General features: G+C 32.6%; 2 protein-coding genes across 3 annotated transcripts; one reads left to right on the forward strand and one right to left on the reverse strand.

Moving 5' to 3' along the window:
* The first annotated feature begins 3,140 nt into the window (after nt 1–3,140).
* On the forward strand, nt 3,141–7,417 carry LOC11442110 (LOB domain-containing protein 18). The gene is made up of 2 exons (XM_039828107.1): nt 3,141–4,055; nt 6,820–7,417. The coding sequence occupies exons 1-2, from the start codon at nt 3,738–3,740 to the stop codon at nt 7,213–7,215; spliced, it is 714 nt and encodes a 237-aa protein (XP_039684041.1). The 5' UTR covers nt 3,141–3,737; the 3' UTR covers nt 7,216–7,417.
* A 1,154-nt stretch (nt 7,418–8,571) lies between these two features.
* LOC11436433 (pentatricopeptide repeat-containing protein At1g01970) lies at nt 8,572–14,203 on the reverse strand. 2 transcript variants are annotated; one of them, XM_024771330.2, is made up of 4 exons: nt 14,068–14,203; nt 13,415–13,973; nt 11,808–12,219; nt 8,572–9,184 (listed from the first exon to the last, which is right to left on the reverse strand). In XM_024771330.2, the coding sequence occupies exons 2-4, from the start codon at nt 13,910–13,912 to the stop codon at nt 8,814–8,816; spliced, it is 1,281 nt and encodes a 426-aa protein (XP_024627098.1). In that variant the 5' UTR covers nt 13,913–13,973; nt 14,068–14,203; the 3' UTR covers nt 8,572–8,813. The 2 variants fall into 2 exon arrangements, with proteins under 2 accessions (XP_024627098.1, XP_003623723.1); XM_003623675.4 differs by lacking the exon at nt 8,572–9,184 and having other exon boundaries at nt 11,127–12,219.
* Between the last annotated feature and the right edge of the window lie 591 nt (nt 14,204–14,794).

A 14,794-nucleotide genomic window follows, 5' to 3' on the forward strand; every position in this document is an offset into this window, starting at 1 on the left:
AAGTTAATAGCATTATAATTACTTACTTGTGATTTTGTTGAATAAATTTGGTTGGGTTTTTTAGAGAGATTTGTGAGAGAGATTTGAAAAAAAAAATGGAAGATGAGATGAATAATGGATGAGAGAGCTTATGCTAGATTTGTAGCAGAAGACCCTCAACAGTTAACTACCGAAGGATATTTGGGTAAATTACTCGTGTTTTTCAGCCAAACCAAATGTGTCAACAAAAATTTTCATGAAAGGAAATGCAAAAGGCAAATGTACTATAGGTACTATTTCCTTTGAGCCAAGAGGTTATGGACAACATCACAATTCAACAAAAAAAATGTACTTTTTTTTTTCACATCTGTCAATGTCTTATTATAAAGATAATCTATTGAGATATTGTGAATATTGGTCAAAAATTTACTTTACATGGTCTATTTTTATACCTCGTCCATTTTTTTTTTTTAAGAAGTTAAATTAGTCCACTCAAACTGACATTAAAGAGAATCGATCCTAAGACCTTGATGAAGAGCATACTTCAAAGTCTCAAGTCAATACCACCAGACCAACCCAAATGAATTATAACTCGTCTAACTTACAGAGGTTATTTGAGATATTAACCCTATAATTTATAACCAACATTTTTTTTTATAATGCATGAGAAATATACTCGAAAGAAATAAGTTATTGCAATTTTAACATTAAATGTTGTGAATATTTCCAACATGCTTTTAGAGGCACAAAATCGTGGTGAAGATTTTGTCGCGGCTTGATTGATGAAATCACATGACCAAAATTGGGGTTGAAGTGGAACAAGTTTGATTAAACAAAGAAGCGTGACGTTGCCAAGAAAAATAGTGAATCATAAAAGGGTGGAAGTACACACGTGTGACTTTGTGTCTATTTGTAACACATTGTGTCAGAATAATATACAAATTAATTAAACTTAGCGTCATAATGATATTTATAGTATACAGTTGGTGTGTGCGCGCGCATGATTACTTTTAGAAGCGGAAATTGGGAGGACCTTCAACACTAATTGAGTGTTTATAACATTATTGTTACCATTTTGAATTAACTAATTCAATTTTTTATGTTGTATATATCTAAGAAATGATAAATGAATTTATTAGAGATTTTGAATTAACTAATCGACATATGTTGAGTTTTTCGGAGGAAAGTACAAAGGTCGTTTGTTGAATGTTGGTAATACATTTGCACTATATCAAAAGGGTCGATCATGATACATGGATATCAACTCCTCTTGCAATGTCATTAGCACATGTCGATCTTGGTCTCAAATTTATGAAGAGATTAAGGAACAAGTGAGGGCCATCAATCAAAGCGCAATAGTATTTTTTGTAGTTTTTCTTTCAATTTTACCATTCTTTTTGAAATAATAATTTACAATCTTATCTTTCTTTGTTCAATCAAATTATTGAATTTAGTTCTAATTTAAACTTTGAATCAAATTACTTTTGATCTAACCATAATTTAAATTTTAATTAAAATCTAACATATTTCTTTAATAGTTTAATTTTTATGCAGTATCAGTGTATCGTGAACACATCATAATCAATCATTCATTTTGTGTAACGCTTTAAATTGATTATGATAAAAATTCTAATGTTTTTAATGATGTGACAATTATGACGTTACATTGTCAAAACTCTTTAGACTTACACCGTATATGAATTAAATCATTTTTAAAATTCATCTTATTATAAATCAAACATAAAATTCTATTTATGTATAGGGATATAATCAATTGATATCATGGTATCAAACTTAATAATATGGCACCTTTGAGAATTATTTACTGCATAACTGTATTAAGAAATTGACTGTTAGATCAAAAAATATTATAACATAGATCATGTATATAAAATTTGATATTTATCGAAAATAAATTGATATGTCAATAAGATACATCAAATTAACTCGTTTTCTAAAAGTTCATTAGACGTTAATTTTGATGCATTTCATTGACATATCAAATTATATCCGATAAATGTCAAATTGTATAGCATGATCTATATTATAATATCTTTCAGTCCAACAATCAGTTTTACAATACGATTACACGATAAAGAATTATCATATTTGTCATATATTAAGTTTGACACCGCGATATCAATTGATCATGTTCCATATATATACATAGACACGCACGCATCAAGAGGATGCTCTCAAATAGATAGATCCCTAACTTTATGAATATTTCAAAAAGGTTTCTGATTTTATCAAATTTTACTCATATTAGTCTTCAAAGAATATGCTAGATACTAAATTGATAGTAAGTTGATAAGCCTATGGACCAAATTGATAGTAATTTATTAAAATATAAGGACTTAGTTGATAGTAAGTGGTTAAATATAGAGTAGTTTATAGTAAGTGGTTAAATATAGAAACTAACTTGACATTTTAATAGAGTTAAATACATTTTTAAAATATTCATAAATTCGTATACCAATTTAAGATTGTCTTACAAATGCATAGACAAATGTGATGGTTTAATAGTTCACTAATTATCGATAAAAAAACTAATTCTTTTTTTATGGAAAAATCTTAAACATCACTTTATCACGATAAAGGTTTTGTTAAAAAAAAAAAAAAAGGATACATGTAGCTAGTAATATATTATTGAGATTAAATTACACTGATATAATATTACGTCAATATTACACCACTCAGTATCGCTTACATGATACATATTTTTTAAAATTTAATTGCTAATTGTTAGTTTATATTATATAAATTATCCATGTCAAATTTTGGACAAATTTAAAATCATCACGAAATTGTCGTTTTGGTTATCTAGTAATTACTCCAAACTCAACTAAATCTCATCAGATGATGTTTGATCAGCTGGTAATTGTGATACAACGATAATCTCTCTGAAAAAACCGAACATAGTAAAGTGTATCTTGACCACCCAAATTAAAGAAACCTCCATATACTATCACATTAATGTCATTTTTCTACCATAACTCCAAATACTAATTAGGTTTATTTTTGTAGTATTTTATAAAGAAGTGAAAGACAAAATTGTGAGTCGTTTTCAACAATGTTGTTGTGTGATTGTAAGTAAGAAACTTAGAAAAGGAGGAGAGTTGGCGTCTTTTGCCCTCCACGCAGCTTAAAACATGCTATTAACAAATTTAGCCACACCATGACACGTTTCTCTCTCTCATATTAACAAAAACCGCTTTAAAGATACATTTACATCATCCTTACTCCAAATTCAAACCTTCTTCCCAATACATAACTTGCATTGATCACATGATATATACAACTATATAGAGTGAATAATCTCATTATTTGTGTGTTTGGGGAAGAGAGTGGAAAACAGCATGCGTTTATGTTGAAAAAATTCACGAGGAGAAGAAGGACAAAAGAGGAAAAGTGAATCATTTAAGGTATATATAACCAATAACCAATCTTATATAAATTTTTATCTTATGTTTTTCTTCACGCAAGAAGCAAAAATGTTTAGGTTAAGCCTTTGCTCCTTCGCGTGGCTTTAAAGAATTTTTCTTAAATTTCCTCATTAAATCACTAGCTATATAACCCCACCAAATATTCCTACAAACACTACCTTAATTCTTTCCTTTCAATTTTTCCTTCATAGATCATATGACTCTCACAAATTTAATCAAACCCTAGTTTTTTTAAACCTAATTATTACATCTAAAAAAAACCATAGCTATAGACATTAAAACAAAAACAAAAATATTAATTACCCTTTAGAGATGAGTCTAAACTCTAGTGGCAGCGGAAGCGGTGGTGGCGGCGGAAGCAGTGGAAGCCCTTGTGGGGCTTGCAAGTTTTTGAGGAGGAAGTGTGTGCAAGGGTGTGTTTTTGCTCCATACTTCGATTCGGAGCATGGAACAACACACTTTGCAGCTGTGCATAAAGTGTTTGGGGCTAGCAATGTATCCAAACTCCTTCTTGGCATTCCAACTGGTAGGAGGCTTGATGCTGCAGTCTCTCTTTGCTATGAAGCTCAATCAAGGTTGAGAGATCCTATCTATGGATGTGTTGGTCACATCGTTGCCCTTCAGCAACAGGTAATGTTTCGATTAATTTTGATTTTGATCATTAGAAATTCTTGTTAGAATTATAGTTACTAAAAAAAAAATATTGTTAAATGTTAGTTTTTTTTTTTGGTCAAGGTTAAATGTAAGTTTTTAATTCACCAAGAGGAGAGAAAAAAATATTAGTTGCAGGTATTTAATTCACCAAATCTGGGCTACTCCAATTTGGAAACTATGGTTAATTTAATTAACATGTCATTTTTTTTTTTAAAATGAGATGAATTAAGATGAAATTTGTTTGTTATATCATCATTTTGATTGTTTATTTGCTTCTTAATTTGAATGTCTTTGATTATTCCCTTCTCTAAACTACTTTGCTAACCGGGTGAATCATAAGTTGGTCAACTTCTAAGAATCTCCATTTTTTTCTTGACTCAAGAATCAAGCAGCATCTTATAAGGAATTTTGAAAGTAGTTAGAGTGTGATTGTAGAAGTTATTTTATTTTATTTTATTGGCTATTTAATTTAGACAAAGTTGCAAGATGATGCAAAACCACATATGATCTCATTTAACACCTCCCAAATTTATTTTGTTTTGTTTTTTAGCCAATAAGTGAAAAACTGAAAATGGAATTTAACCCTCATTTTCTTTTGTTCACATTGATGCTTTTGAAATTCATTTCTTTTATGAAATTTGAAACTCATTTTATAACAGCAACATGATTATTATTGTTATTATTATTATTAAACTTATTTTACCTAGGGCTTATAAATGAAGCTATATAATATGGAACACGTCTACATACATGAATAAGTTTCCATATTCATTTTATGCCTCAAAAATAATCATTTTCTATATATTAAGAGATATATTATGCATATATACCCTCAACATTCCTTCAACAAAGCATTTGCATACATTGTAGTAATGCTTTTGTGCCATCCAAAAGAGAAACAAAAGGAAGGTTTGGGGAAAGAGGAAAACAAAAAAGGTAGGGTTTCCAATTTGCGAAGCCATGGAAGTAACTAAAGAAGAGGGAACAGTTTCTATACATTAATTTTAGTGAAATCCATAAATCTTTGAATTGATTAACAAATGATATGTGGTCGGTTGTTACGTACTCAAATGGGTAGTCTACACAAAGTCCTTGGTTCATGCTGTTTTTAGGGAGATGGTCGGTAGTTTCCATGGTTCAGTTAAGCAATTTTGATTGGGAAATCAACAATATTCACATTAATTTGTCCCTATCCTTTTGTGAAATTATAATTACCTTGATACAAATAATTTCACTCAAACTCTCTCCCTAGACTTTGAGAATGTTTAACCGTGAGGTGAGTCTCACATATAGTAGTGGTTAATACTTTAATAATCTCCATAAAATATGGGGTAAAAGTCCCTCAATTTTTTGGCAATTTCTTTTGTATAATATGGTTTCAACAGTAAGTTTAAAATTTTAAGTTGTGTTGTGCATGTCAAGTATTGTGAAGTGACTCTCTTTTCGGTAGAAAACATTTTGATCCTGGCTATCCCTTCCATTGTCTATCATTAAATCTTGGTCGTTAGATTAACCTAACGGCTATAAGGATGAATATCTTATTAGTCGATAAATTATTTCGACGACAAGGAATTGAATTTTCTTTATTGGAATGTTTTTCATTTCTCTAAAGTGAAATCTAAGTCATCAAACATGAGATTGTATTTTATTTTTCTTTTAAATAGAAGACATAAAGCAAGAAGATAAATGTTTTTTCCACTTAGCTATTTGGACTTATATTATCCAAATTATTTTATAAACTCTTATTTTTATAAGTAACTTAATGGCTATGAGAAGTGGAGAATTCGAGATTCAAATTCCAGCCCTCACATACTAATGTTCATGAAGCTATCAATCGAGTTGCACTTACAGAGCTATCTTATAAACTCTTATTACACAAAAACAATAAATAAAATAATTTAAAAGACTAATTAGTCCCTACTATAAATAAAATATATAATAAATTGTTTTTTCCTCAAAAACAAAACTCACTTTTTAACACTCCTTGTATATTGTCCTTGTATATATATATATATATATTAGTAAAATATACTCCGAATACTATAATTGATTGACTTTAAGTAACCTATATACTAGTATCTCTATTGTAGAAATTAAAGATAGCTATAATTTGATAATCCCCGTGCTTAAAATAGGTCAATGTCAAAATCTATATAAATTATTTTGTGAAGATTGCTGATCTTAGATATTTTTTCCCTTTAAGCTTAATCATGTTTATTTGTTTATTTTTCCCAAGCATGTGTTTGCACAAAACTCTTATTTATTTCTTCAAGAAGTTTGTTTAAAGTCACACTTTCATACTAGTCAATGTCAATATTCTTGCATCCTAGGTGGCTAGGGTTCCTTATTCTCAAATTAGCTCGGGGTTCTCAACTTAATTTTACTATTATCATTTTTTATAAAATATTTCATCATTATCATTATTGTATTTAATTAGAGTATACATTGCATATACATTAGAAGATTAGAAAGAAACAAAAAGTTACACACACAATCGATCATAGAGATATTTTGAAAATCAATACAGCAAAGTAGCGTCATGGCAAGATATAATTACATGCATGCGTAAAACTTGTTTACATTGATAGTATATACAAGTTAAGTTCTATATTTTGAAAATCAATGTGGCAAAAGTAACATCATAACAATATATATATATATATATATATATATATATATATATATGCATGTGTAAAACGTTTTAATAATTAGAGTTTTTTTTGGACTCTGTGTTCCACAGGTGATGAGTTTACAAGCTGAACTCTCCTACTTACAAAGCCACATTAATTCATCTGGGCTAACCCAACAACCACCGCTACCACCACCACAGGCGACCGCGGCCCCAACAGTCTTCTCCTTTGCTGACCTACCACCAACCACCGCCACAACCATGCCGGTCACCTATGATATGTCTACACTTTTCGACTCAATGGGACAACCTTCATTCTCCATGCAACAACAGAGGTCCAGTATTGATCCACGTCAATACTTAGCTGCTCATCATCATGCCCCAACATCAACCACTGCTGGGATTCAATCAGTGGCATGTGACCTTACTCATAGACAAATTGGCTCTTCATCTGTACCATCCTCCAATGCCTCATCATCTGCTTCGTTTTCCAAATTTTCTAAATGATCATTCATGTTTTGAATATAATACATTAATATATTCTGTTGTCTATTACAAAAATCTGTCTTTCTTTTTTCATCCTTCGGCCAGACATGGGATATATATTAGCAAGGGATTTTAAATTTTCAAGCATTTTTCAGTATAGACCAATTAATTATTATGTATTAATCTGCTGCCAAAAATAACTATGATCGTGGTTATATTGTTATATTTAATTTCCTCCCTTTCTTTTTGTTTCATTTTCTCCGAAGTACTTGAGAACTTTTCAAAAAAAAATTCACAATTACTTCTTGTTGACAGTATAATATGTGGCTGATGTTGATGAGTCACGAATACTAGAAAGAAAAAGATGCATGTGCAGTATATGTATCTCATAATGATCAATGCATACTATGTGTGAAAGTGTTGTTTCATGTTTGCAAACTTTACATTCTATATTTATAAGTTCTTGCGCGTCCAACTTGTTGTGTGTAACTAGGAGTAAGGGTATATCGCTTTTAGTTTCGTTGCGAGAGAATAAAAAGGTTTAAGATTGATGTATATTGTAGTTCTGTCTATGAATCGGTCTTTTCTCCAACGAGTACAGCATGTATGTGTGTGTATTGAGTTGGCTTTGCATGTGTTTCAAAGCTTGATTATGTTAGAAGTAACAATTTGTTGCTTTGGTTCAAAAGTAGGCAATGTTTGGTTGCGCATCAAACTTGCAATTGTCATGTCCCAGTGCTAGTTTTACCATGATTTTGTGAAGCTGGATTTTCTAGCTTCTCTTTCAACGCACGGCTGCGTCAAGTCTACCTCCAAAACAAACACACCAAGTTTGCTGGGAAGCAGAGAAAAACACACTTGGTCTCGCAATCTCTTAGTTGAGATTTAGAAGACAAAAATAATGTCTTAGTTCATTCTTACAATTTTGCATCCATATAGCCACAAAATTTAGTACACAGAAAAATGCAAACCCCACCATCACGGACCAAACTCAAAGGGGTTGGTCGGGTGGAGCAAAACAAGTTCTTACATCTGATTTGGAAGAACATTGAGAAACACAAAAGAATAGTTGAACTGTGGTCTGTGTATGAGATATTTTATGAAATAAAGTTAGAATTGGCCTTCAACAGTGATTCTGTATCGACAAATCATGGCAAGATGTAAACCTGTGAGTAAGATTGAGATAAAAAATAAAAGAGGGGAGATAGATAATGTATAACAGTTTGTATTGCTAAACAAACTCAGGTAATTTGATAGAAGTCAGATACGAAACTGTTACAAGATCTGTTTTTTAGTATAATGATTCTGTAGGTGTTCACAATCACGACCATGTCTTAGTACTATGTGGATTTCCAATTAGAACCAGCACTAGGTGTTTTTTTAACAATTTTGTGCATAGGTATAAGGACTAAGAAAGTGAGACAATGTACATGTCACAGCTCTCTTCAATAGAAGAAATTTCAGCCAAAAGACCAGAAGGGCAGTGAGAGAGGAAGGAAAGGGGTAGCTTTCATTGCATTGCACATTAAAATGGCTATAATACATTGAGAACAAGATTGGTTCCTCAGGGGCATTGGTCATACAAAACTTCGAATAAATTATAATGCAGTACCTCTACATTAGCTTATTTGGTGACTGGTAGTGGTTGCAAAGTCTCTTAAAACAAGCTCTACCTCTTCTACCACCCCGAGTTTCCGGAACCACCCAGCAAGTATTCTAGAAGTTTCTTCCTTGACCATAATGCCATCCCTTTCCAACTCTATTAGAAACTCTAATGCTGTATTTAGCATGTTTTCCTTTTCATAAGCAACAAGTACTGAAGATATGCATTTATCAGTAGGTTCGATACCTGCTCTTTTCATATTTTCAAATGCAATTCGAGCTTTTTGACTTTGACCAGCCATACTGTAGGCATAAATAAGAAGACTGCACATTTTATCATCTGGGATAATACCGGCCAGCTGAATTGCATCAAAGACCCTTTGTGCACCTTCTGCGTTATCAGTAGGTTGAAAATCATGGAATCATAGGGAGAAAGATCATAGATGTAAGCAAGAGAGCAAGCATAAGAGTACTCATGTGGGAGATACTCATAGAGATCCATATTGGAATGAAAATATTTGATTAAAAGATGATGAATGAGTACAATAGTGTTCCTATATATAGAGATTAGTTTGAGTAACTAACTCTAACTAACTTCTAACCAAACTACTAACTCTAGTTTACTTATCAACTAACTATAGTTGATTACAATTACTCTAGTCTAACTACCTTAACTAACTACACATAACTTCCAACTATTTTAACAGCCTCCCTCAAACTCAAAATGGGGAAATTCACCAATTTGAGCTTGGAATACAATGAAAGTACAATTGGAATTTATATACTATAAAAGACTAAGGGAAACAGGGGTGTAAGCTAGTAAAAGACACGAAATAACAGTGAAAAAACAGCAAATCCCATATTGAAGCCTAATGATTTTGAGGAATCCCATGCCTAAATGAAAATTGTGCCTTTGTTTGGAAACTGATGGCGGCACCACCCATTCATCTTCTGCTTTGTAAATTCTGGAACACGCCTCACTAAGCAAAAAAATAACTATCTGCAAAACACGCTTCTGAACAGCTTATACAAACGCGTGTTTCCAATAAGCGCTTTTCCAAATCAACATTTCTAAGATGCAGTTTTGCAAGGACTTCGAGACTAACTTGTAGCAAACGCGATTCTGATAACAAAGTTTTGCAAATGCGATCTTCCTCTGAGAATTGGAACAAGACTTTCTTTCCCAAACGCGCGTTTCCAAAAGTATTCTTGTGTAATAGCGATTCTGCAACTGCAAATATGAAAACATACAGAAAGCACAGTTTCATCCAAAATTGCTTGTCGCTACCAAACATGATTCAAACGTAATCATGCAAACCCAAACGCACTTCTGTAAATGTAAAGAGAGCCAGAAATTCAGACTGAGACCACAACAAAAACGGCTTCTTCCAAAGACACGCTTCTGGAACAGAATTCGGAAAATGCGAATGAGGAACCTCAGATGATTGGAAAACATGCAACAAAAATGGCTTTTGTTTCTTGGCATAGCTGTGACTTTAGAAAGTTTGAGAATTAAGGTAGGATTTTGGTTTGAAAAGAGATTATGAAGAAGGAGTTTCATCTGAATCCGTATATGCCTCCCTCGATCCCAAGGTATCCACCATAAACGCGAACATGTGTGAAGAAGTACTTTGCGAACAACACATACCATAATCAAGGAAAATGCACCGCCGGGATCGAATACGAAATCAGAACAGCATAAGCTTGCTGCAGAAAAATCTGAAAGAAAAGTTACCATGGCGTTGGTTGTGCACGCACTCATCATCTCAGACAATTGCATCACCATTGCAGCAAGTTGCACTCTTTTCTTGATTTTCTTACGATGCAAGAATTGATCGATGTTGTTTCCATGTTGACATACGATTGAAGAAGATGAACCTTGAAATTCCACATTCGAGCTTTGTTGTTCAGCCACTGTAACAGACTCAGAAACCAAAAGAAAACAATCAATTTCACCAATCTTGAACAATTTTCCTTCAATTGAAGGTGTAATCATCGTGATCAGAGACACTGGAATAGCATCGGAAGCTTGACCGAAACTACCAAAGATGATGTTAGAATCTGGAACTGTGACGAAATCAGAAGAAACGAATTCTGCTGAAGAAGCTTCATCGGGATCTTCATCAGAAACTGCAATTGCAGCGGAATCTTCAACTGAAACTGCATCCTCATCGGAATCATCAACGGAAGCGTCATCTTCATCTTCCTCCCTAGGGTATCGCTCTGATACCATGTTGAAAATCATGGAATCATAGGGAGAAAGATCATAGATGTAAGCAAGAGAGCAAGCATAAGAGTACTCATGTGGGAGATACTCATAGAGATCCATATTGGAATGAAAATATTTGATTAAAAGATGATGAATGAGTACAATAGTGTTCCTATATATAGAGATTAGTTTGAGTAACTAACTCTAACTAACTTCTAACCAAACTACTAACTCTAGTTTACTTATCAACTAACTATAGTTGATTACAATTACTCTAGTCTAACTACCTTAACTAACTACACATAACTTCCAACTATTTTAACAATTGCATTGCACATTAAAATGGCTATAATACATTGAGAACAAGATTGGTTCCTCAGGGGCATTGGTCATACAAAACTTCGAATAAATTATAATGCAGTACCTCTACATTAGCTTATTTGGTGACTGGTAGTGGTTGCAAAGTCTCTTAAAACAAGCTCTACCTCTTCTACCACCCCGAGTTTCCGGAACCACCCAGCAAGTATTCTAGAAGTTTCTTCCTTGACCATAATGCCATCCCTTTCCAACTCTATTAGAAACTCTAATGCTGTATTTAGCATGTTTTCCTTTTCATAAGCAACAAGTACTGAAGATATGCATTTATCAGTAGGTTCGATACCTGCTCTTTTCATATTTTCAAATGCAATTCGAGCTTTTTGACTTTGACCAGCCATACTGTAGGCATAAATAAGAAGACTGCACATTTTATCATCTGGGATAATACCGGCCAGCTGAATTGCATCAAAGACCCTTTGTGCACCTTCTGCGTTACCAATTACGGAGTAAGCTCTAAGCAATGCTTTGTAAACCTCACTTCCTGCATATATGTCTTGAGCATCCATTTCTTCAAGTAAACTCTCTCCTTTTTCAGGCATTCCAGCTCTGATGTAGGCCATAATCATTGATCCGTATGATCTTTTGTCCAAAGGTTCACCAAGCAATTTGATCTCTTCAAAATATTCCTCGGCCCGGTCAAGATGGCCAGCCTTGCTGTACATGTGAACCATGGTAGTCAGAATTACTTGATCACAGATGAAGCCCCTTTGCTTCATTAACGTAAAAATATTCTCAGCAGCTTCGAGTTGATTCTCCTTGCTATAATAATGAATTAACTTTGTGTAATCACGAAGATTAGGTTCAAAGGATTCTTCAACAAGAGCATGTTCTGCCACCTATGAAAGTATATAAATCAAATTTTGTTTCAGATTGTAGAGGATAAAGTAAATAAATGTTTCACTCATGCAGCCAAATCAAGTTGCATATATTCAGGTAAGAAAATGACTACCCACCAAGAAAAGTATTTGAATAAAGTAAATGGTTATAAAGGTAAATTGGTTCCTTGAATCAGAATCTTAGTAGGAAGATGTTTAATTAGGTTGCCAGGATGTTTAGAATACGAGATCAGTAAATTGCACCGCACTTCCCACTACCAATAAAAGCCATATGATGGACACAACAATATTCATAATACATATTCATTAAACTTCTTTTAATTAAGCATCACTACTTTGTGGTATACTATATACCTAAACCACAAACTTGCACCTAGTTGATGTAGATAAGATGTGAAAATCATACGACAGAACACAGAGAATGATATTTAATAACTGCATTCTTTACAGTCAAAGAAAACCCAGAATGGCCAATTTCAGGAAACGTCTCACTTTATTCATTTCTCATCTGACATCAGAAATTTGGGTGGCAAAAGCACTTAATAAATCATTTAAGACACAAAAATATACAGATTTCTAAAGCAACTAGATGCCGACAAGATGTCAACAACTCCTCCAGAATAAAATCTAGAAACTCCAATACATTAACTCAAAAATTAGGCCCTATAGAGCAGTAAATATGTCATATGCAAAACAATATACAGAAACAAAAAGTACTGTGGGCCTGTTTGGATTAGCTTATTTGAGTGTCTACGAGCATAAGCACTTGTGAGATTGTTTTGGAGAACTTGTGAAAACAACTTATGTGCATGAATTGTTTTCAGCTTATTTCCATAAATTCTCCAAAATAGCTTAATAAACAGCTGATAGCTTCTATGAAAATAATTTGACTTCATTTTATCTTGTGTAATAGAAATATGTTATTCATAAGTGCTAATATATAAGGGCGTATGCGATAAGCTGGAAATTACGTTGCTTATCCAAACAGGGCCTATAATGAATGAAATTAAAAGACGCAAAGTACCATTGGCATGAGGTTAACTAATAGCAAGAGACTTAAGTACTTTTTATAAGCCGATCTTCTTCACAAAAAAAAAAAAAAAAATCATAAGCTGATTGATACAAATTACAATCTCATTATCACCATAGTACGGAAAAAAAAAAAAAAAAAAAGTAAAAAATGTGAAATAAATACCTCAAGATAAAGAGGATGATCCATATTCTTCAACTCTTTCAAAACCGAAAGCCAATCTGCTCTCGTAGGCTTCATAATCTCCACCCAAGCCCTCAAAACATCACATAATCTTCCTTTTTCTTCAGAAAAACATATAATCTGTCTCATCACTGCTTTACATCGCTTCTCCATCCTGAACGGAAGCTTAGCTATAGCCTGTTTTTGTTCCTCCGTGATATCATTTCTTATCTCATTCCACCTAAATTTTTTGTAGCTTCCTTCTATCACTTCTTCTACAATTTCCTCTGTCCCGACGCTAACTAATACCGAATCAAAATGGTGTTTATGAATATCAAGATAACTCGGTTTTTTCGATAATGAGTTTCTTTTGTTATGAATTTGATACAATTTGGTTATTGAGTAATTAGGATTGTAAAAATTGCATACAAGGTTACTGCAATAGGTTCCAATTATGAAATTAGGATCAACACAAAACCTAATATTTGCTAAGATATTCATAATGAAGAACAATAAAATAAATTTGAAGTATCTAACACATTAATTCTTTATATTGAAGAACCTGAAAATGGTGAAGAAAAAGCGAAAGTTACTACACAGAAGGAGAATAAAAATGCGAATCCGTTTTATACAAAATGTTACTGCCGACGACTAACCGCTGGGTTTTCCGGCGAGCTTTCCGTTTTCCGGTGAGCATTGAGTTCCGTTAGACTCCAACATGTTTCTCAGTCAAACGAAGTGGATTGGGTTTCGATTCTGTTTTTTATATTTTTACATTTGAGTGTGATATGATGAAAATTTGACTTAAAATATGTATTTGATCTCTATGTTAAATTTTTATTTTAATACTTCTAAAAAATTTCTCTGATTTTTATTTTTTATAAAAATTTTAATCATCATTTTTTGTCATTATTTTTAAGTCAATTTATGTATTTTTTTAATAAAATTGTGCAAAAATGTGTGAAATATTATAAAAATCTATTTTTTGTCATTATTTTAATCCTTATGTTTTTTTTTTAAATCTATTTTTTGTCATTATTTTAATCCTTATGTTTTTTTTTTAAGCTTGGATATGTGACAAGGTTGAAGACAATCAGCACGGGTTGTTTGCGATTCAAGGACTTGAATGGGTTAGGGGTGAAGAGGTCCAACTTCAAGAATGGTGAAGAGGTTCAGATTCATGGTTAGTGAAGATGTTCAGATTTCAAGCTCGGATCTGCGACAAGGTTGAAGACAATCAACATAGATTGTTTACGGTTCAAGGACATGAATGTGTTAGAGATTAATAGGTTCGACTTCAAGAGTTGTGAAGAGCTTCAGATTCATACTTAGTTATGAAGTTGAAATTCAAGCTTGGTGAAAAAAGTTGAGGTTTACACATGG

This window comes from Medicago truncatula, chromosome 7, assembly GCF_003473485.1.
Source record: "Medicago truncatula cultivar Jemalong A17 chromosome 7, MtrunA17r5.0-ANR, whole genome shotgun sequence".
NCBI classification, from domain to species: Eukaryota; Viridiplantae; Streptophyta; class Magnoliopsida; order Fabales; family Fabaceae; genus Medicago; species Medicago truncatula.